The sequence below is a fragment of the Eschrichtius robustus genome, chromosome 5 (assembly GCF_028021215.1).
Source record: "Eschrichtius robustus isolate mEscRob2 chromosome 5, mEscRob2.pri, whole genome shotgun sequence".
Taxonomy (NCBI): domain Eukaryota; kingdom Metazoa; phylum Chordata; class Mammalia; order Artiodactyla; family Eschrichtiidae; genus Eschrichtius; species Eschrichtius robustus.
Genome location: NC_090828.1, coordinates 19,920,350 through 19,941,861, shown reverse-complemented (window position 1 = coordinate 19,941,861; position 21,512 = coordinate 19,920,350). Strand labels below are relative to the sequence as shown.

General features: G+C 55.4%; 1 protein-coding gene across 5 annotated transcripts in view; it reads right to left on the bottom strand.

The window, feature by feature from the left end:
- TNS1 (tensin 1) overlaps positions 1–21,512 on the bottom strand; it is a 229,712-nt gene that overhangs the window by 96,012 nt on the left and 112,188 nt on the right. For all 5 annotated transcript variants that reach the window (XM_068544489.1, XM_068544485.1, XM_068544487.1 and 2 more), the window contains exons 4-6: positions 19,326–19,367; positions 6,241–6,282; positions 5,407–5,457 (exon numbers count right to left, since the gene is read on the bottom strand). Coding sequence is in view for 2 of the 5 variants with exons in the window: in XM_068544486.1 (XP_068400587.1) it covers positions 5,407–5,457; positions 6,241–6,282; positions 19,326–19,367 (135 nt within the window). In the remaining 3 variants the exon portion in view is untranslated. The remainder of the gene's footprint in view (positions 1–5,406; positions 5,458–6,240; positions 6,283–19,325; positions 19,368–21,512) is intronic.

Sequence of the window (21,512 nt, the reverse complement as noted above, 5' to 3'; positions counted from 1 at the left end):
AGCAAATCATGCTCCTACGGTCCCACTGTCCATTGTCTGTTACCCCCCTCACCCATTCCCATCTCCAGGGTTGTCGACTTGTACAAAATTAGGCAAATGGACCCAAGTCGGTGTCCAAAACATCCCAGGGCAATCCAACAGCACGGCGATGAAAGCGCAGGATCAGAGTCCCACAGCATCCTGCTGGGCAGCCTTGCATTACTCAACGCCCTGAGCCTCTATAATGTCACCAGTGAGATGGAACAATCCTTATGGGATTGCTTGAAGATTAAAGGGAATTATACATATAAGGCGCTTAGATGCTCTTACCATTATTACATCAAGTACAATTAAAACGGTAGTTAGCGACACAGCCAAACAGTCACCCCTACAGTAAAGCAAAACCCTGCATCACCAGCTGCCACCATCCTTTCAGCCACCTCGCTCGATGCAGAATCGGACATCCAACCTGCACATTCCCAGGCCCAGCCAGAGCCCTCTGAGCCCATTGGCACCTTCCAAACATCCCTGAGCCTCCCCAAAACCGGCCTTTCCTGACCACCAAGTTGCATCTACCTCTTGGAGGGGACGGAACCACAATCCACCAAGGAGAGGAGAAACAGATGCCCAGCAGGATTCACCCTCAGATTTCGTGCTGGACCACTGGGGTCCCAAGAAGAGGAGCCCCCTTCAACCCTCTCCAGGCCCCGCTACGAGGCAGGGGTGGGTGGGCTCTGAGGCTCAGCTCCCAGCTGAGCCCAAAGTCAGGGCAACCCCGCTAAGAGGAGGACTCTCCACCCAGCCTCCCGTAAGAAGGCTGCGGCCAGAGTCCCCTCTGCCCGGGCCGCCGCCCAGCTCTGAACAGCTCAGCCTCAGAGGCAGCAGGAGGAGGAAACAGCCAAGGGGGCTGTCAGGGTGGAAAGTTTCTCCGTCTCCCGAGCTCTCCTGGCCCTGAGGACTTGGGTTTGCATGACTCAGGCTTGGGGAGCTGGGGGGTGCGAAGACGGGGGCAGTAAGGAGGGGTTGAGTTGTGTTTGGTTTTCAAGACCCAAACCAGGCCGTTCCAAAACTACCCACTCAGAGGAACGCAGAAACCCAACACTTCATCCGTCTCCGTTTTGCTGGTCCCTGATGAGGAGCCGCTGAATCTCCCCAGGCCCTAGGCCCTGCTCCAGGCCCCGGGGCCACCCTGCTATAAATAGCCCCTCGGGTTCCGTCTACTGATCCACAGCCATGTTTGGAGGAGGCTGCCACAGCTGCTTCTAACAACTGGAAGCCACAACCATAGCCAAGGCTGGAGGTGTGGCCGGGAACACGGGGCCAGGCCCAGGGAGCTCAGAGAGACAACGGGATACCGAGACGGGCTTGGCAGGGGGACTGGGGAGCTGAGGGGAGCCGAGGGGAGCCGGGAGCCGCCACGGGCACAGGGGCGAGAGGGATGGACAGGGCAGGAGAGCCAGCTCCCGCTCGCTTCTCCACCCCCCCTCCCCAATGTTACAACACTCCACATTCCTCAGCCTCCCCACCCCAAAAAACCAGGAAAGATAAATAAAAACTTGGCCCCAGCAGAGTCTGGCCATACTGCCTCCAGAGGTGATAAGACAAAGTCCAAGCCGGCTCTGCTCCGCCGGGCTTGGGGGAGGGGGCGGGCGGGGGGGGGGGGGCAGGGGAGGAAACTGCCCTGGAAAGTGACCCCAGCACAGAGGACAGGGACGAACAGCTGGACAGTCATCCCCTGATGAATCACTGGGCTGCCCTCTAACTGACGGTGCTTCCTGTTTTCTGCAAAGTTTGGGGGCATGTGACACTCACTGGCAGAAAGCAGACGTGCACAGGTAACACGTCCGAGGGTTGGTGGAATGAGTCACAGGGAGAACTGGAGAACCAGAAATGGGTCAGGGGAGGGGGCGGAGCATGTGAGCAACACAGCTTAACGCTCCAAGAAACACAGTGACCTCCCACATGCAGGGCTAGAGATGGGGCACCTTCAGCAGCTGCCTAATCACACAGGCCGTTTTCAAGAGGGAGGCTGTCCTCTCTGCTCCCCATCGTCATGTGCGTTCTCTCATTCAGTGAACTTCACTGAGGGCCACCGGCTGTGCATGAGGTCCCTGACCTCAGAGAGCTTACATTCTACGAAGGAAGATACTCATCCACGAAGCCAGTGTGAGAAGCAGTCGCTTGGTCTCACTGACCAATCTGTAAAATGGGTACAGCATAGTCTTGTGTGATATACCTGCTCCACTTAGAGACTCCAGGAAAAACTACCAGAGGGCTTTACAAAGAGTACTCTAAAGACTTTATTTTATAAAGAAAAATAAGCTGTCTGCCTGTAATTCCATTCCTTTCCTCTCTGGGGCTGTCAAAGTCCTTTACCCACATGCTCTGAACTTCTTCCCTGCTCCACCCAAGACATAGATCAATAATAGGACTTTCGATCCAACTCCCTAGGCGCCAAGATTTCTCCCCTATCATCATCACCAACACAGTCTCTCCTTTGCTTAAAGGACACTGTGAAAGGAAATTCCACAGCCTTCCTCAAACAGCGTCTTACTACTCTTACTATCAGGCAGTTCCTCCTGGTATCTAACCCTCACCCTTCCTGCTGCAGATTCGGCCAACTCTGTTGGCTTTGGTCCTCACTGCAGGCGGAGCTGCGGACCACCGCTCAGATGCTCCAGGGCAGCTCAAGATCTATGACCCTCGGCTCCGTTTTTTGCCTTCTTCTTCCCCGCCATGCAGCAAGAGTGGGAACCCCAGGACCTGGGTGGGGTTGGTTTGGAGCAATGACTGTGTGGGAAGAGTCCTGCCTTCCTTTGAGGTTCATAGACCAAACACAACAGCTCTGGACCAAAAGAAAAGCTGTTTCCGGAGCCCAAGTCCCCAGGGGGCACAGTTGGGAGGAGGGTCTGGAAGCAACACCAGGGGCCATGTCAGGCAGGCAGAGATTGGTGACCAATCTACGTCAGGGGCCCTTCCCCACCCCTATGACTCCTCTGGGGGCTGTGGCCACCCCCTCCCCTCCGCACCAGCCCCTCCAGCCACACCCCTTCCTCTCTCCTTCCTGCCCACCCGCCTGGATTTTTCCAAAACAAAGTGCGACACAGCACATCATCCACAAACTCTGCAACACACCAACCCCGCTGGAGGAAAACAGCCATTCCTGCCCTGTGAGTCCTGGGCTGCGGGCCAGAGACAGGAAAACAGCTCAACAAACAGGCACATTATCCCAGCAGCAGGCCCAGAGCAGCGACCGTGCCGCTTCGGAAACGGGTCTCCTCACCCGAGGCAGACTGCAGGAGAACCCAGTGGCTGGGGAGGGGACCCTGCGGTCACTCAACCTGGGACAGGCGTCTGGGATCCTCAAAAATTAGGTTTTCTCTCTTCCTTTGCAGTACTCGTGCCATTCTGGAATCTGCTCACTTGCTTAGCCTTTCATGAACTCCTTTAACTAAACTAACTAGACCAAAACTCATCTTGTCCCTTCTCCCATATCCAGGCAAGACACCACCCTTACCCACCCCGGCACGCACAGACACACACACTTTCATCCCAGATGAACAGAACTTTCTCCTAAAAAACCTCTCGTTTCAACTAAGCGGCAACCTCTTTCTTCTCCAGGACCAAGGTCATACACACCCTTGCATCAAAAAGTTCTCCATGATGTCTAACTTCACTCTCTCTTGCTGCAGCCTTACCTTGTAGGATCTGTCTGGCCCAGGCTGGAGTTGTGGGGAGCAACTGCTCTAGGACTCGGCTTATAAAAGAGTGTCCAGACCATTGGCTAAAAGGCTTGGTTCACACACCATCGCCCTGTCCCCTGGCCAAGGGTTGGGAGTCCTGGAAACACCAGATCCAGGCAGCAGTCTCAGGATGGGATGGAGAAGACATTCATTGAGTCAGTGAGCCCCTCCAAGCCTCTGTTTCCTCATCTGTAAGATGGGGCCACAGCATCTGCCATAGCGGGATGTCACGGGGATCAAAAAATACCCAGCCAATGGGGACTTCCCTGGTGGTCCAGTGGTTAAGACTCCATGCTGCCACTTCAGGGGGCATGGGTTTGATCCCTAGTGGAGGAACTAAGATCCCACATGCTGCACAGCACGGCCACACACACACAAAAAAAATATATACCCAGCCCAGTTCCTGGTCCTTAGCCAAAATAACAGTAATAAGAATGGTTAACATTTATTGGGCACATAGTATACGCTTTGTGTGCATTAAGCTCGTTAATCTTTAGTAGCAGGCACACAAAAAAATTACTTTCTCCCCTGTACCCCAGCCCCAGAAACATCACAAACTCAGACAAGGGTCCATCCCAGCATGTGTACTCCACACCCACAGGACCCGTGCATACCTTGAACAGAGCCTTGCCCATTAATTTGAGAGGCATGTTTCTGCTCTTCCTGGCGGAGCCCTGTGCGGCCCGGGGGACACCTCCACCTTGCCGGGCTGGCCTTGCGGGGCTGGCCCAGGGCAATGTGACAGAGGTGGTGGGCTCACCACAGAAGTGTGCTGCCTGCAGAAGCCCAGCACCTCCCTCCGAGGCCCTCCCCGCCATGGGTCAGGCAGCTGTCAGATGATAGGGCCTCATGCCATCAACAGCTCCCCCGTGCCAACCGCCAAAACCACTCCCTGTTCCTCTGCAGATCAGGGCAGGCGAGGATGGAGAGGCCAGCAGAGGGGCAAATTGTCAGAGAAGGGCAGGGAAAAAAGAGAAAGGTCCGACGTTGCCGGGCATCTGCCCCTGGGGTGGTGTGAGGACAAGCCCAGGCACGAGTTCGGCTCAAAGCAGGGTCCCAGGAGAGCCCCTCTTTCCTTCCCTGGGGTCCTTCCACTTAAGGAATTTGCCCATCGCCCTCCACCAAAACCACAGGGCAGGAGGAGCCCGTGAGACCAACCAGCCCATCTTCCAGCTCCCTCCCGAATCAATGGCATTTAGCCCATTTTCAAAGGCTTCTCCCTCCGAAGAAGCAGAGCCTGTGATTCCCCAGGGGCTGATGACCCTCCAAGAGCCCAGGAGTCCCTCTTCATCTCTGCCCCTAGTCCCTCTTGCTGCAGTGTTGCTCATTCCCCTGGTCGTTGCCCTGGTGACTGCTCACCACCCAGCGAGGCCTCGCACAGCAGCCTCTGCTCCCCTCCCTCCCCACCCTGCAGCACTAAGGTCTGCCTCAGTGACGGGCAAACCAACTCTGGATCCAGCTGGGCTGGAGGCTGAAGCCAAGACTAAGGCCCAGTGTCTAAGTCGTGGGGCCTGCTCACCCTCCCAGCCCCTCTCCCCACTCCGGAATTGAGCTGAGCAATTCTACAGAGGAGGCTGCGAGGGACGCCCACCAAACAAGCAGAAGTTAGGCATTGTCCGCCTCCCCCCGTCCCCCGCGTCCCAGGGACTCGCCGCATCTTCCTCCTTCCCATCCGAATACTTACATCTTCCTCAAGGCTTTTCCGTGTGTTTCCACCCCGGAAGGCTCCTTCTCCCTGGAGACAAAGAAAAGGCAATCAGAGAGGGGAGTTGAGGAAAGTCATCGAAAGGTATCAGGTCTTTCATCTGCTGGGTGTGGCAGTGGTGGGGGTGAGGGCTTGGCAGAAGGGCCTGGGAGGGGGCTTGGTTGTTTGTGTAGCATTTCTTTGTCCACTAACGGCCCCGCAAAGCCAACCATACCCTGCCATTTGTGTCTCTCCTGGGGGAGATATTATTATTCCCATTTCTGCAGATGAGAAAACTGAGGCACAGATAGGCTCAGGACTTGCCACAGTCTCACAAAGAGAACCTTGGAGGAGTTGGGAGGCGAACCCAAGTCCTCCATCTCTGAGCCCATCACTCCGTGCCGGCCATTGCCAGGAGACGCCTCTCAGCTGCCAGCCTCGGTTTCCCCACCACATGACCCACCCACTTCCTTTCCTTCCTCCTCCACGGAGCCTTGAGGAAATCGTCTGTCTCTCTGCTAAGTCAGAAAGACGTGTTTGGAAAGATCTGCCTGGCTTTCTCACATTCTACATATCTAACAAAGAAGCCCACATTTAACCACGGGCCTCTCCCTCCCCGTCTGCCTAGCTCCCCAGCAATCCATTTCCGAATACACAAGCGGATGGTCCGATATCCAGCTTTCAGTGCCACCCATGTCTCCATCCTTCCCCCAAGTTCCCCAAATCTACTCCAGAAGGGTGTCCTCAAACACATCTGTTCACTTTCCCCCCCATCTTGCTTATGCTTTCCCGGCCTCCCCAGGCGCTCACCCCGCCCTACCTGCTGTCACTCACCGTGTCCACTACATTCTTTGGAGCAGTTTCAGTGTTGACGGGCTGTGGGCAGAGGGAGAAAACAGCATGAGACCTCAGGGCAAACATCCCCAGGTTGGCTCTCTCCCCGGGGCTGGTGGCCGTGATGGGCAGTAGGCCTCCTGAGATAGCACCGATGGTGCCAACCCAAGACTCAGACATAATGTGCTGACCCCAAGCTTGGGGGGCAGAGTCTGGAAAATGAAAGACAATCCTATTGGTCCTAGAACCATCCAGCTTGACAAACCTCACTAAGGCCCCTAACTCCGACAGTCACCGACCCCTCAAAAAGGAACAAGGAGCGAGTAAGTGACTCTTGTTCCTACCTGCCAGGCATGTGTGCCTACACCAGCCGCTTCATTTATTCACAAGAACCCAGCGAGGTAAGTACTATTACTACCTGTGAGCCCCACTTTACAAATAAAGAGAAATTAGATGAGTGGATCAAAGCCGTTGACTACTAAGGGGGACAAAAGGGTTGGAACCCCATCTTGGGTCTCTACACTTCATGCTGTGTGAAACCACAGCAGCCCCGGATACCAGGCCTGCCAGAGTCTTCATGCTTCAGTGGGCTTTCAAGGGCCATCCCCACCTTTGGCCCTGCCCCCTTGCAGACCTCAATTTCCTTGCCCCAAGACTCTCTTCCATCCAGACCCCTTGCTATTCCCACATCCGGGCTTTTGTTTGCGGAGGAGCTTCTCCTCTTTTCTTACTAGCTCTCCTCCTCCATGAAGCCCTCCCTGAACACCCCAGCAAAGGGGTCTCTCTCTCCCACCTCAGAACTCCAGTAAGCCTTACTGTCTGAGCTACTTATCTGGTCCTCAGCGTGTGAATAATCTCATTGTGGGAATACGTCTAATTCCCCAACTCTTGTTTTATTTTTATTTGTGATTCTTATCCCACCTGCCTCCGAAACAGATTCAAAGCAGCATTTTAAGGCAACTGAGTTGCCTTAGCCCTCGGGCCGGAGACTGTGCTGTATGTGTAGCAAGCCGTCAATAAACACCTGTGGACTGATCCTGTCCCTCATCCTGGTGCCATCCTTCCCTTGCGCAGACCAACTTCCTACTAAAGGCATCCTGAAACGTGGGCTCCTCGGACTCCCCCATAATGAGAGAGAAACTTCCCATTCCAGGGCCACCTCCTGACCACGGTCTCCAGGGCTCCATTTCCACCTCAGTGATGTGGTTAGAGGGGCCCTTGAATCACACAGATGGACATGGACATGAATGTCAAGGTCATGGAAACAAGCCTGTGCTGAGATGACTATGGACCAGGTTTAAACAGTGGGTCTCTGAAGAGGAAACACCTGCCCCAACCCCATCCCGGGGCCTGAGGGTGAGCTGCTCATGTCTGAAGACATGGGAGTGGACAGAATGACCTCTGAAATGTTCTGGCATCTGGGAGGAGAACTGGGCCAAGATAGGGATGGAGGAAGGAAGTGGGCTGAGCTGAAGGCAGTAGAGCTCTTTCTAAAAATGCCCAGACTTTCCCCCTACTGCCCGGGAGACAAGAGACTGAGGCCAAAACTTCTTTCCAGGTGGATGAAACCCCCTGTGTGGTTCAGGGTCAAGGCAGCTTGGGAGGGTTGAGGGAAGACAGAGTCCAGGAACAGAGCAGGAGCTGGGGAGTCGTATCAGCCAGCACCTCCCAGCCCCCTAGGTGGGCCCACCTGGAGTCTGAGGATGGCTCTGCAGGGGGAGTCAAGATGCCACATTCTGTCCCCACCCAGCCCAGCCCTAATCCTCACCTAGCCAGCCCCCAGAACCCCATTCCTGAGCCATAGGCCACCGGGCAGGAGGCAAATGAGCCCACAGGAAATCCCCCGCGATCCCTTCCCCAGGCTGAGCTCTAGGAGCTGCCTGACAATCAGGACCAGGGTCTCCCCTCAGCCTCCAACCACCACCCGGCCCCACCCCGGGGAGTCCTCGGCAGCAGTGCCAGCCTGCCCCAGCCCTCTGAGCCTCCACCCATCTCTTCTGGTCCAGGGCTCTGTAATGCTCACGTGGAGACCATGGGCTGGGCAGAACGGGCCAACTGCCCCCGCTCTGAGCTGCTCTGGCTTCCTGTGGGGAGGAGAAGGCCTGGAGGGCAGATCACAGGGACCTTCTGCGTGCAGAGTCTACACAACAGGACTGACTCTGAACCCAGACCTCCCAGTTCCAAAGCCCTCACTCTTCACAGTCTATATACTCAGCCTCCCTGACTGGGGGGTGGGGGGGGGGGGTGGTCAGAAAGTTCAGAACTGGGGTGGGATGGAGCAACCGGAGACAGAGTACCTGCCCCAGGCCCATTAGAGGCCCTGAAGAGCCCCGCGTCCTGCTCTGGGGACAGCCTCCCAAGAGACCCCGACGGGGCAGAGCAGAGTGAGAGCCGGGGGTCTCAAACTTTAGTGTGCCTCCCAATCACCTGGAGGGCTGCTGATGGACACACGGGTGGCTGGGCCCTCCCCCGAGGGTCGGATCCAGTAGCCTAGAGAGGGACTCAAGAATGTGCATTTCTAACAGGTTTCCAGGTCTGGGGATGACACTTTGAAAACCACTGGTCTAGTCTGACAGCATTGGCAGCAGACAGCTGGGCCACGTCCTGACTCTCTCTGCTACTAACTCTGTGACCTCAAGCAGGTCACTCTGTCCTTGCTGCTCTTCAGCAGGAAGGCATGGTCCTCTTTTGTGAGAAGCAAATGAGATGAAGCACAGAAAGCACTTAGAACGGGGCCTGGCACTTAGGAAGCTCTCAGTAAATGTGAGCTGTTATTTATCAGCTGTGACTGCACAGGTACAAGGCCAGGCCCTCTCCCAGCCCACCCTGCCCCACCTTGCCCCACCTTGACCCTCCTGCCCCGTCCCTCCTGGGTCTGACACAGTGCAGACCAGGGAGTCAACATTAGAAACCACAGGCCTCAGCAGGGCAAGAGAAACTTCTCTCCCTGCCAGCAATCATCTGAGCACCAGCCTCTCTGCTCCCACCCCTTCCCCACACCAGCTGGAGGCCAGCCACAGGGCCAGCCATCAGACGCCTGCCTTCAACGTACTGGTGGAGAGGCCTTCTGAGGAGCTAAAAATTTCCAAAAACCCCTTCCAACCCCAACACCCAGTGTTTTCCTGCAGTGTTTGCAAACACAGCCCAGCAGGCATGCTGCGCTCCCCACCCCTCCCTTCCACCCCAGTCCTCCTGGGATTGAAGTCCTGCTTCTCTGCTTTCCATGCACTGCCAGCTCTGGGGCTACTGGGAATGAAAAAGGCGAGGGAACTCATCACGGGGCGGGGTGGGGGTGGGTGTTCTCCCCTGAGGCTGCCCCTGCCCTAGGCCCTGCAGGGAAGCTTGGGTATACTAGGGAAAGCTCCCAGGCCATCAGGGCTGTGGTCTCCCGAGGCCACAGCCCCAGAGTTCCAGTGGCTGGCAGAGACCCACTAAGCCTCGGCTGTCACCCTACTGTTAGCACGGAAACATACACACACACACCATCTTTGCACACCACTCCTCAGACACCATCTCCTCCCTCCCCATTTCACAGATGGGGAAACTGAGGTACAGAGAGGTGCGGGTATAACTCGCCCAGCTTCTCACAGTGAGGTGCATGGCAGGACTCGGGTGGGCACCCAGGTTTTATAAAGCCCATCACTGAGCTCACCCACTGCCCCTCACCCCAATCCCCAGCCAGCCTGCAGGTAGGGTTAGCTCTTGGCTCTTGGTTGGCGGACTCTGCTCTTCCTTCTTCCTCAGACTCAGCTGTAGAAGGATGAAGCAGACAGAACCCCGACAAGGATGGCACCTCCCCACCTGGCCCCTCCCCCTTCCCAATCCCAAGACGAACCCAGGCTTTCCAAAGCTGAGGGTAGCCAAATCACTGCCCCACCAGGGGTCTTCCAGAATGCTTCTTGCTCCCAAGCAGGACAACTCGAACCCAGCTCAGGAGCAGGTGGCAGAGTTTAGACCTGGTGCCACCTGACGGCCAAGTCTTGCTATCTGTGGATCACTCTGTTCTGGGGCCTCAAACCCGGGAGTCTGGAGCAAGGGAAGGACTAGAGTGAGGCCCTTAGGGCAGAAAATTTAAGGAGGCATTTAGTCTCAGGATGCACAACCCTGAGAGCAATACCTTCTCCAATTTTGCACCCCAGGTGCCTCACTTGCCTTACCTCTTCCTGGCCCTGGTCTGGAGGTGCATTTTCATAACGTTACTGCAGTAACAACAATTAACTCAGCAGGTACTATTGATGCCTTGGGCTTAACATTGGGCTCTTTGCTTTCACGATCATCATTCCTCATAACCAATGCTCACAAGGCAAGCATTATCCCATTTTACAGGTGAGGAAACTGAGGGCCCGAGAGATTAAATAACCTGGCCAAGGTCACACAGCCTGTAGATAAGGACAGCTGGTATTTGAATGCCGCTCCTTACGTCCCCCTCATGCTCTGTCTCTTCTCCCTAGTCATAATCTTCATTCAGTTCCTCTTATTCCTAATCAACTGCCCTCCTGTTGGGAACAAGCTTTCTGCGGCTTAAAGACTAATTGTCTCAGGTCCTCAGGAGGAAAAGGCTTCTTCAATGCACTTCCAGAGGAAGAGGAGGAAATGGGCTGCAATAGGGGAGACTGGGACCAGACATCAGAGAGAACTTCCTGAATGTGAGGGGCTGTGAACCACAGTGTGGATAAGGGAAGCTGCACATCCTTTCCTCAAGTTTTTGGGTTTTTTTTTTTCCAAAAAAAGACATGCATGCCCTCTCCATGCGTTTACCCACCCCCAACGGTGTGGGCCTGAGGAGGGGCCGGTCTGCAGAGGCTGCGGTGGCTGGGATGACTGCCTGGAGGTTCACGCAGTAGGACATTTCGGTGGCCTGCAGGGAGGGTGAGCTGGGAAAAAAATGTATCTGTGGGCTGCTGTTTTGGAGGAAGGAAAAGGCAGAGGGCCATAGCGGGTGGGGGGAGGTGCCCGAGCCCTGGACTGGGGGGAGGGGGGCCGGCGCAGAACGCGGACTCAGCCTCCAGAGGAACATTCCGTCCAGAAATTCCTCACACCCTCCCCCCTTCCACCCCTCCAGCTCTCTCCACTCTTGCCCCCTGGGAGGCCTGGAATCCGGGCAGTTTTTCAGGACAAAAAAGACCCCATGACATCACATCTACTGCCACTGGACAGACGGACTGGGAGGTCAGGGCCAGCGCTGCCTGCCTGTCAGGAGAGGAAGGGAGCTGGCAAAGGAGTGGGGGGCGGGCTGGGATGTCCTCAGCCCCAGGACCCAGAGCACGATATTCTAGGCTCACTCGTTCTCAAAATAGAACCCTAAGCAGATGAAGAGAGGGAACAGAAAGCCAAAGGGAAGGGCAGGGAAGCACCATTAACGGGGCACTTAGAGGGGGTGTGGCTGGGAGGGCACATAGCAGACCCCACAGCCAGTCGGGGGACCAGCACCCTGGTAACAACAAAAACACACAGCAGCGGCAGCAGGGAAGCACTCTGAATGAGGAAAAACTGAGTTTCCGGGGAGGCTGGCAAGCTCCACGTGAGCACAGGTCAGCCCCTCGCCCCGTGTTATTTCCCAGCATCCCCGGAAGGGAGAGCTTCAACACGGAGCGCAAGGGGCTGGACAGAGGGCGCCGGCAGCCCAGGTCCCGTGAGTGTTTGGGGGAAGTCGCTCCTGGGGCCACATCCTCTCCCAGGCAGGCCGAGGCCACCAGAGTAAAAGAACAGGCTGGATGTGATTAAATGGAACATGACGCCTGATTTCCCTGCACCCCCAGGGAGGGGACTGGGCAAGCCCACTCCTGTCCTCAGGGCCCCCCACAATTCACCCCGAGGGACCCAGCACCCGACTCCAGGTTGCTGAGGCTAGGCAACTGCGGACTCCCCCGCCCCACCCCGTCCTGCTGGAATATTTCTCACACCCTCCTGCCACGCTCTCCTCCCCAGGATGCTGTTCTCCTCCCTCTCAGCCGGGGGCTCTCTGTGCCTCCCCAGGCCCTTCCTCCACGCGCCTCTGACCGCCCTTGCACAAATCCTCCGCCCCATGCCGAGCACCTGCCCCAGCCTCGCGTCTGGTCTACCCAGCCCTCTTCCTGGCAGCCCCCTCTCCACCGAGCCACACCCCACCGCTGGCAACAGACTCCCACTCTCAAAGCGTGCTTTGGGTCACTTCCCCACTCAAGGACCCACAATGGCCCTTAGTGCTTGGCTCATCAAGTTCAAGTTCCCCAACCTGGTTTCTGGATTCCTCCCTTATCTGGCCGCCTCTTCCTCGGGTAGACTCCACTGCCTTCCCCCCTCCCCTATCTGCAGACTCTGCTCCCATCTCATCACTCCCCACCACCATGCCACACTACTCTCGCCTCCATTCCCACACCCAGGCTCTTCCCACAGGCACCCCAGCCAGGCCCACCAAGGTGAGACAAGATTGCCTGGCCCCTCATCCCCCCAGCGAGGACACTGGATTTGCTCCGGCCTCCATCAGGCTTGGTCATTTGCACCAAGGCCCTACCCCTTCTCTGTTCCAGCCCTGCCACCTTCTGGAAGGCACTCTCTCCTTCCCTCCTCTCTTCCATTTGCTCAAATCTTAACCTGGACTTGGAACAGCAGGCAGACTTCCTCAACCAGCGCAGCACAGATGGACTGCAGCCCCCCCTGGGCCCCAAAGCCACCTCCAGTCAGAACCCCCGAGGAGGGCACTAATTCATTTCCACCGTAGAGTTCTCTCTCCCTCTCCCACACTGAACAGGGTCCCTGGAGGGCAGGGCCCTTCACCCAACTGGGGCCTCTCCCAGTGGGGGTCAAAGGGGAGGTGGTAAGCACATTCATAAGTGCCTTGACCTCTGGAGACCATGTCCCTTCACAGCCCAGCTTAAGGGCGGGACCTCAGTGGGCCCTGAGGACTTCTACCTAAGCTCCCCCCCAGGGAGGGAAACTCCCATCTGCACCCTAACAGGCGTCAGTGAGTATGTGTTCCAGTGACAGCAACTCCCTAAGACAGCCTCAATGGGCCTTTTTAGGTGTTAGAAAGCTCTTCTTTACACCCAAGTCTCCCCCTCTTTATGAGACCCTCCATCTACGAGGTTCTACTTTGGAGAGCAACAGAAAGGAAGCCAGCTTGTCCTTCAAGACGTTCGCTCTCCCATTCTGCACCTGCCCGTATTCTCCCTCTCCAGACTAAGCAGTCTAGGTAGTGCACAAACTGGATTTCCAACCTCCCTCATCACTCTTGGAATCAAGACTCTCTCGGGCTCATTTCTCCTGGCATTGTTCCATTTTCCAGAATCTCCCAAAGATGGACACCCATGGCCCCCTCAGTGCCCTCGGATGAAATGCATCAGGGCTGGGAGTTCGAATGAACTAAAGCAACTTTTGGCCACTCTCCCTGACGGAGAGCAAGATGGCAGCGCCAGGCTGCGGGGCTCCACGTGCTTCTCTGGTCCCTTCTCTTCTTCCATGAGGCAGCGTGATGCCTCCTCGCCCCAGGGGCACCTTGAGAAAGTCATTTGAAAATCTCAGGACCACCACCTCACAACCATTAGGATGGCTACTATCCAAAAAAATAAATAAATAAATAAAAGAAAGAAAGAGAGAAAAGGAGAGGAGTGAAGACAAGACAAGAGAAAAGAAGAGAGTTTTGGCAAAGATGTGGAGAAATTAGAACTTCTGTGCGCTACTGGTGGCAATATAAGATGGTATAGCCGCTGTGGGAAACAGTATGGTGGTTCCTCCAAAAAAATCAAAAACAGAATTACTATATAATCCAGCAATTCAACTTTTGAGTATACACCCAAAGTAACTGAAAGCAGGGACTCAAAGAGATATTTACACACCCATGCTCATGGCAGCATCATTCACAGTAACTAAAACATGGAAATAACCCAGGTGTCCATCGACAGATGAATGAATCAGTAAAATGTGGTACAGACACACATTGGAATATTATTCGGCCTTAAAAAGGAAGGACAGGGCTTCCCTGGTGGCGCAGTGGTTGAGAATCTGCCTGCCAATGCAGGGGACACGGGTTCGAGCCCTGGTCTGGGAGGATCCCACATGCCGCGGAGCAACTAGGCCCGTGAGCCACAACTACTGAACCTGCGCGTCTGGAGGTTGTGCTCCGCAACAAGAGAGGCCGCGACAGTGAGAGGCCCGTGCACCGCGATGAAGAGTGGCCCCGGCTCACCGCAACTAGAGAAACCCCTCGCACAGAAACGAAGACCCAACACAGCCAAAAATAAATAAATAAATTAATAAAAAAAAAAAAAGGAAGGACATTCTGACACATGCTACAGCATGGATGAACCTTGAGGACATTATGCTAGGTGTAATAGGACAGTCACAAAAGGACAAATATTGTATGAATCCACTTACATGAGGTACTTGAGTAGTCAAATTCAGAGAGACAGAAAGTAGAATGGTGGTTGGCAGGGACTGGGGAGTTATTATTTAATGGGTGCAGAGTTTTTTGTTTTACAAGATAAAAAGCCTTCTGGAGGTGGATGGTGGTGATTGTTGTGCAATGAAATGGATGTATTTAATCCACTGACTGTGCACTCAAAAATGGTTAAGATGGTAATTTTTATGTTATGTGTATTTTACCATAATTTTTGAAATGAATTAGAGCAAAAAAAAAAATCCCAGGGCCTCAGTTTCCTCCCCTGGGAAAGAGCAGGATTTGACTAGATGGACTCCAGTCCTCTCACTCCTATGGCTCCGTGCCTACTGCATCTCCACCTGCCTTCCAGAAGCCCTGGTACTCAGCAGAAAAGAACCTTGCAGCCCCAGCATGAGAACAGTCCTGGCACAAGGCAGGCGTTCAGGAGATGATGCTGGATGGATGGCAGATAGATGGATGGATAGACCTGCCCCTAAATCCCAGGCCTGCTGGCAAATGGAGAAGCCAGCTCATGGCTGGCACTGTTTAGAAGAAGAAACCCAGGAGAAGCCCACTTGGCAATACCAGTTATTTACATCAGCAGCAAGTACTGAGGGTATCGGGGAAAAAGCAGGCCCAGGAATCCATAACCCCAGTCCTGACCCCAGCCCTTGCCACCGCTGCATGACTATGAATCAGTCACCTGGCCTTTCTGAGCCCCACTTTGCTCTTCTCCCCAGGAAGGGCTCACACCTGTCCAGACCTTCACACAAGTCACTGTGGGCTCGGGGTGGCCCGGTGTCAGGGTAAGGGTTCTGAAAACCGCAGCTGCTGTGCAAGCCAGTCATGTTTGTCATTATTATGGTTACGAGTGTGGACCATACTGAGTCGAAATCCCAGTGCCCCGTTCAAATAGCTCTGTGGCCTTAGGCCTCAAGTGTGTTCCTCATCTGAGACATTGGGATAATCACTGCACCTCCCTCACTGCCATCACTGTGAAGGATAAATGAGTTTATTTTTGTACAACTTTCACAACAAAGGTCTGCAAAGAAAGTTCCATACAAGGGTTAACTTTTCGCTATTGCTCTGATTACTATTATAGGTGAAACCAACCTGGCATTCCCATTCCCCATCCACCTCCCCCACCGCAGACTCTCCACCCCACCTGCGACTCAATGGGTTTCGTTCCACAGGACATTTCAAGCATCTGCCACGGGGCTGGCCTGCGGAGGAGAAGCAGTGCCCACACGGCTCTCCCCCCGCCCAGGTCTCCTGGGTGCCAGGCCGTACGTGCAGAAGGGCTCATATCTGGCCCACCTGGGTGGCCACTCCACTTGGCCATCACCCTTGGGAAATTCCTTTTGACTCTTATTTTTCAGAAGTTGAGAAAACCTGCTTCAGCACTTTCCAAGGATCAGGAGCGCCCACGGCAAACACACCCTCACCCCTCTCCATCCTGCCCCCGCCGGTGGACCCCACAGGAGGGAGGTGACCCTAGAAGCCTTCTACCCAAGGCCTTAGGCAACATCTGTTGAGTAAGACGAAAACATGGGTTGAAGATTAAGCCACTCTGCCCTGGCTGGCCTGGCACAGGCTGGAAAATGTGTTTGGCTGGCAGGGCACAGAGGCTGGCAGAAATCCTGGGCCCAGGGATGAGTGGTCCCAATCCCAGGGGGGTAGGACTGAAGTAAGATGGGTGAGAAGGCCAGAGGGAGAGCTGGGGGCATGGAGAAAACTTGACAAACACACAGACACACAGTGTGAGGCAAGAGGGAAGGGGCGGGGAGGCCAGAGACCAGCCCTACAGAGGCTGAAGGCAGGCAGCAAAGGGAAAAGGAAGGAAAAATAAAACCCGCCCTTTCCTCCCTCTTGTGAACCTGCTCAAAGCACTCGCCTGCCTGCCTGCCTGCCTGCCGTGAGGAAACAGGTGCTGAGTGCTCTCTGGGGGAAGCCAAACTTTCTCCCGGCTTCCCCTGGGCCACTTTCCCTCCCCGGGGACAGCAGCAGAGTTTCCAGCTAGAGGCTGGCCCCTCTAATAGGTCCCCACAGCCCACCAGTAAGGGATAGAGGACAGCTGTCCTATTTATTGAGCACCTAATCTGTGCCAGGCATCTGGCTGAATGCCTTTCTTCCAGCCACTCAGTAAACGTGCATTGAGCACCTACTGTGTGCCAGACAGTGGGGATACAGCAATGAACACAAAGGACAGAAATCCCTTGTCATCATAGAGTTCACATGCTAAACATGGGGGAGAGTCTTTTAAACAAGATAAGCAAGTAAGATGGTGACACATGCTGAGGGGCAAAGAAAGCAGGGAAGGGAGAGAGGGTTGCTGGGGGAAGGGAAATCTGACACTTGAGTAAAGACCTCAAGGAGGGAAAGAGCCTGGCAAGTATCTGCAGGAAAAGCTTTGCAAGTGCAAAGGCCCTGAGGCAGCATCTTCCTGGTATGTTCAAGGACCAGCAAGAAGGCCAGGTAGTTGCAGCAGAGTGAGTGAACGAGGGAGTTTCTGAAGACGAGGTTAGAGAGGAAATCTGTCTATTGTGCAGGGTTGTGTAGACTCATGGAAGAACCTGGGCCTTTACTCCAAGTGGTGGGCAGCCACTGGAGGATTCTGAATACAGATTAATTCAGTGAGTTAATCTGCTCCTTTCATTTTCCTCACAGCCTTATAAGGTAGGTACTATTACTAAGTCCCAACCCGCAGAGGGGAAACTGAGGTCCAGAGAGGTTAAGCAATGTGTCCACGGCCAAAGACCCAGGGCCTGGGGAGCCGGGATCCAGAGGGAGGCAGTGGAACTCCCTTGCTCTTTGACCACTGCTGGGGGAGGGGGGAGGGGGCAGGTCCTGACTCAGATGGGGAAACCTCTGGTGTCACAAGCACTCCACCACCAGATGGCTGATCCAACCTCCACGAAGATCAGAGCCCCCCCTGCCCAGATGGGGCACATCACAGAGATGGGAAGCTTCCACAACCTGCCTCAGGCAGGAGTCCCTCCTGGTATCTGACTGCAATCCCTCCAGCCAGAATGCCAACCTATTCCCTTCTGTTCCAACCCCTGACCCTTCCTCGCGTAAACAAAGCTCACAAGACTCCCAGAGGTCAGGCGTCTGGCTTCTGCCTGGAGAGCCCTAAACCCCAGAGACCCCCAGCCATACTAGACCAGCCAAGGACGTTCTGTTCTCAGCAGCAAAGTGGAAGTTGGGCTGAAATGATGAGACGTAGGCTCACCCCTCCCCACCCGCCCTCCACGGTGTCCCTCCACAGTCCCAGAGGGATTTCTCCCTGGCAGTTCCAAACCAGGCCTGCGCTCTGGCCTCATCCCCACAGCACCCCACTCCCACCCCCTGCTGTTGTCAGATGACCTTCAACTGAGCTCTGCGCAAATAATACTCCACATCTGGAGCCGCACAGCCACGCAGTGCCGAGGCCCAGAAGGGTTTGAGCCCAGTGAGATTAGGAAAGAGGGGTCGATGCAAGGAAGGGAAAGAGCTAAGCAGAGCCTGGGCCGGGAGGGCAGAGAGCAGGGACACTGCTCTGGGTCCAAAGACAGCTAAGAGTCAGAAGCACTTTGGCATACTTTTTTTTTGCATACTTTATTTCATTCCACCGATGACCCTGAATGGGGCGGGGGGGGAGGAATATGTATCAGCACGGAGAAAGCCTTTGGAGCATCCAGTGCAATCCCTCTCTTTGATGGAGAGGGAAACTGAGGCCCAGAAAGAGGGCAGGGACTGGCACATTGTCATACGGCAAACGGGTGTTAGAGGAGAAAAGGCCAGGAGACCTGAGTGAGATTCCAGTATCTAAGCTGAGCAAGTCACCGCACGGGTGTGCAGATACCTCCTGGCACCCTTGCCGCCTCCCCCAGACTCCCACCCACATCAGTGTCGCCATAGGCACCTCCACACCAGCCAGTCAGATGGTGCCCACAGGGGCCCTCCGTGACACACCCCACGCGCAAACGCACACACAGGCACCTGCACGCAGGCAGGCGCCTCCCTCTCCAGGCTCCAGGGCCCCGCCTGCCTCCTGCGCTGGGCTGGGGAGCAAGAGGGACCTCTGAAGGGAAAGAAGGCAGAGAGACGGCAGGGAGGGAAAAATTCCAAATCAGCCCAGCTGGGATCAGTCTGGAGCAGGCCTCTCTCCACAGCCCACAACTCACAGGAGTCCTGCCCCATCCATGCTTTTCTGGAAACCTGATTGGGGGAGAGAGGGAGGAGCGGGGGACGCGGAGAGAAGGCAGAAAAGCAGAGTCAGCGAAGGAGACTGGAGGTGGAACAGGCCACCTGAACGTGAGCAACTGCCCAGGTGTCTGGACTCTTGTGGGTCATGCCATCCTTCCCCCTGCCTCCAGCCAAAGGGTACCTGACCAGGGACCAGGCGGGTGGAAGGAGATGCCATTCCCTGGTTCTGTAAGCCCCAGGACAACAGGCACCTGGCCAGGCCTAGAGACAGGCGAGATGTCCTTTTATGGGTTTTTCCAAGGACTTAAGTCTCAAGATTGAAATAGGAGGCCCCGCATCTCATGAAGTCATGAAAGGACCTCATGACTCATTTCCTCCCAGTCCAGCTTCGGCCTCGGGACATGGCCCCTTCCTCGTCATTACCTAATGGCCCAGCACCCATGGGGGCTACCAGCATGCTTGGGTCTCAAGCAAGCTGCAGCGGGAGCTGAGGAAAGAGGGGAGGCAGGGCTGGCAGGACAGGGCATGGGCTTTCACTCACCACCAGTTCATGGCTGGATGGCGGAACGCAGGGGGCAGCCACCTGTGGGAGGAACAGAGAAAGGGCAAGGTTAGCATCTTTCATCCCCAGAGAAAACCAGGGCCTCCTGAGATCATTCCGCTCCCCGCCACCCCGTGCTGGACACCCCTTCCTTCAGTTCACAAACACTGACACTCTCCAGCGGGGAGACTGTGTAGCAACACGGAAAGCTGCTTAGGCGATAACACTCAGGGGGTGGGGGGAGCAGCAGAAGGCAAAAGTGAAATGGAAGTCACATATTTTAAACCCCGTAAAAAAATATGCGGCAAAACTGGAGGTCAAAGCACCAGGGTTAAGGTAATAAGAATAAAGATTTTTTTTTTCTTTGCTCTATGTTCTAAATTTTCTACAATATGGTAAGATTTGTTTTAATTTTTTCAAAAACCGTGTTTAAGACCTCTAGAAAAGGAAGAGTCACCTCCTCCATTCTCCCAAATGCCAAGGTACCTCACCCAAAGGTCACAGCTGCAGACAGCTGGCAAAGTTTCCCAGATCGTGCAGGGAAACAGGCTGGGGAAGGGCCTGTCGACTCTTCCGAAGGCGGCCACATCACTAATAGAGGTGGAAGGCCTTGAAGAGTGCAAGCACCCTCCGGGGGTGAGCTAAGACTGTCATCATCCTCGTCTTCTTCTCTAATGGGGGACGGGGGTGGCCATGTGGCCTCAAGACAGAGGGAGAGGGCAGGGAGGGGGCTGGACTGCTCCCTACCCTGAGATAACACTCCCTCCCCAGGGGCCGGGCAGCCAAACCACTACCCTGACAATTAGCAGGGGCCTTTATCAGAGACTCAATGTGTTCCTTTATTCTAGCTGGGACACGTTTTTCTTGGAGCTCATACCTCAACCTTGGCTCCAATTCCTGACCCAAACACCAGGCAGGGGGCCCACAGAGGGGACGGCGGGGGAAGCTCTCCCCCCCCAACCCCCCGCTCCGGGCATGAGGGTGTCTGGACGTAAGCCGTGGATCGCCAAAGAGTGGGGGACTGCCTCCTCAAACAGTGGGCAACCCAGGCCCCCGCCCCAGCCGACAGCCCGGGCTACAGCTGGATGTTCATAGAAGCCTCACCCTCAGCTGGGCCCTTCCTTCACCTGACCCTGTTCTAGCATCTGACCAGCCCCAGGGATCTCCCGGCTTGACATACCCGCCTAGGAGGGAACCATACCTATGGGACGGTGTGTCCCGGGCTCTGGAAGGGGTGGAGAGGCTGGGAGTTAGCACCCCTGGGTTCTTGACCCGGCCGCACTGCAGGCTCCCTGCCCGCCTCATTCTCCAGCAAAGAAGCCTGAGCTGAACCTCAGTACCTATCACCCTGTACTCAGCATTACTCTAGGACTTGGGAGAATCACATATGAAGCCAAAAAAAATAAATAAATAAAAAGGAAGGAACAATATCTAACACATATAATGCATATTGAATGTGCACAGGTATTATTATCAATGCCTTACCCATGTTAACTCACGTAATCCTTTCAACAACCCAATATGGTAGGTACTATTATACCTCCGTTTGAGGTGCAGGGGGCACAGAGAAGTTAAACAACTTGTCCAAGGTCACACAGCTGATCAGTGGCCAAGGGTGGGGTGGAGGATGCCAGAAGAACAGGCCAGAAGGGCAGGAAAGTCCGGAGGTGGCTGCAGCCTTCAGGGCACCCTGCCCACCCGACAAGGTCTCAGCCACGGGGACAATGCTATCCCCTAGGCACCTTGAGGGCAGGAGTCCCGCATCCAGCAGTGGCCTCCTGCCTGTCTCCTCCTGCCTCCAGCCCCAAATCCCACTCTGAGGCTTGTAGGTTTCAACCTCATGGGGCCAGGCTCCCAGCGTCTCCTGTCCCCACTCCTCCTATCACCCATGGGCCCTCAAGCCGGGGTGGGAGCAGGTAAATCCACAGAGCAGCACGCCCTGATCTGCTCCTTTCCTTGGAGCTAGAGCCGGGATGAGGCTGGGAACCTAAATGTGGGATCAGCTGCAAGAGGAGGGCATGCTGCCGGCTACTGCCACGGCCTCCCAGCCACGGGCCAGCCACAGGCCAGCCACGGGCCAGCCACGTCCACCGCCACCGTCTCCACCTGCAATCCACGAGAGTGGGTGTCTAGTCTCCATTCGGGACTGGGGCTTGGGGAAGTGAGAGAGGGCATTACGGACACATT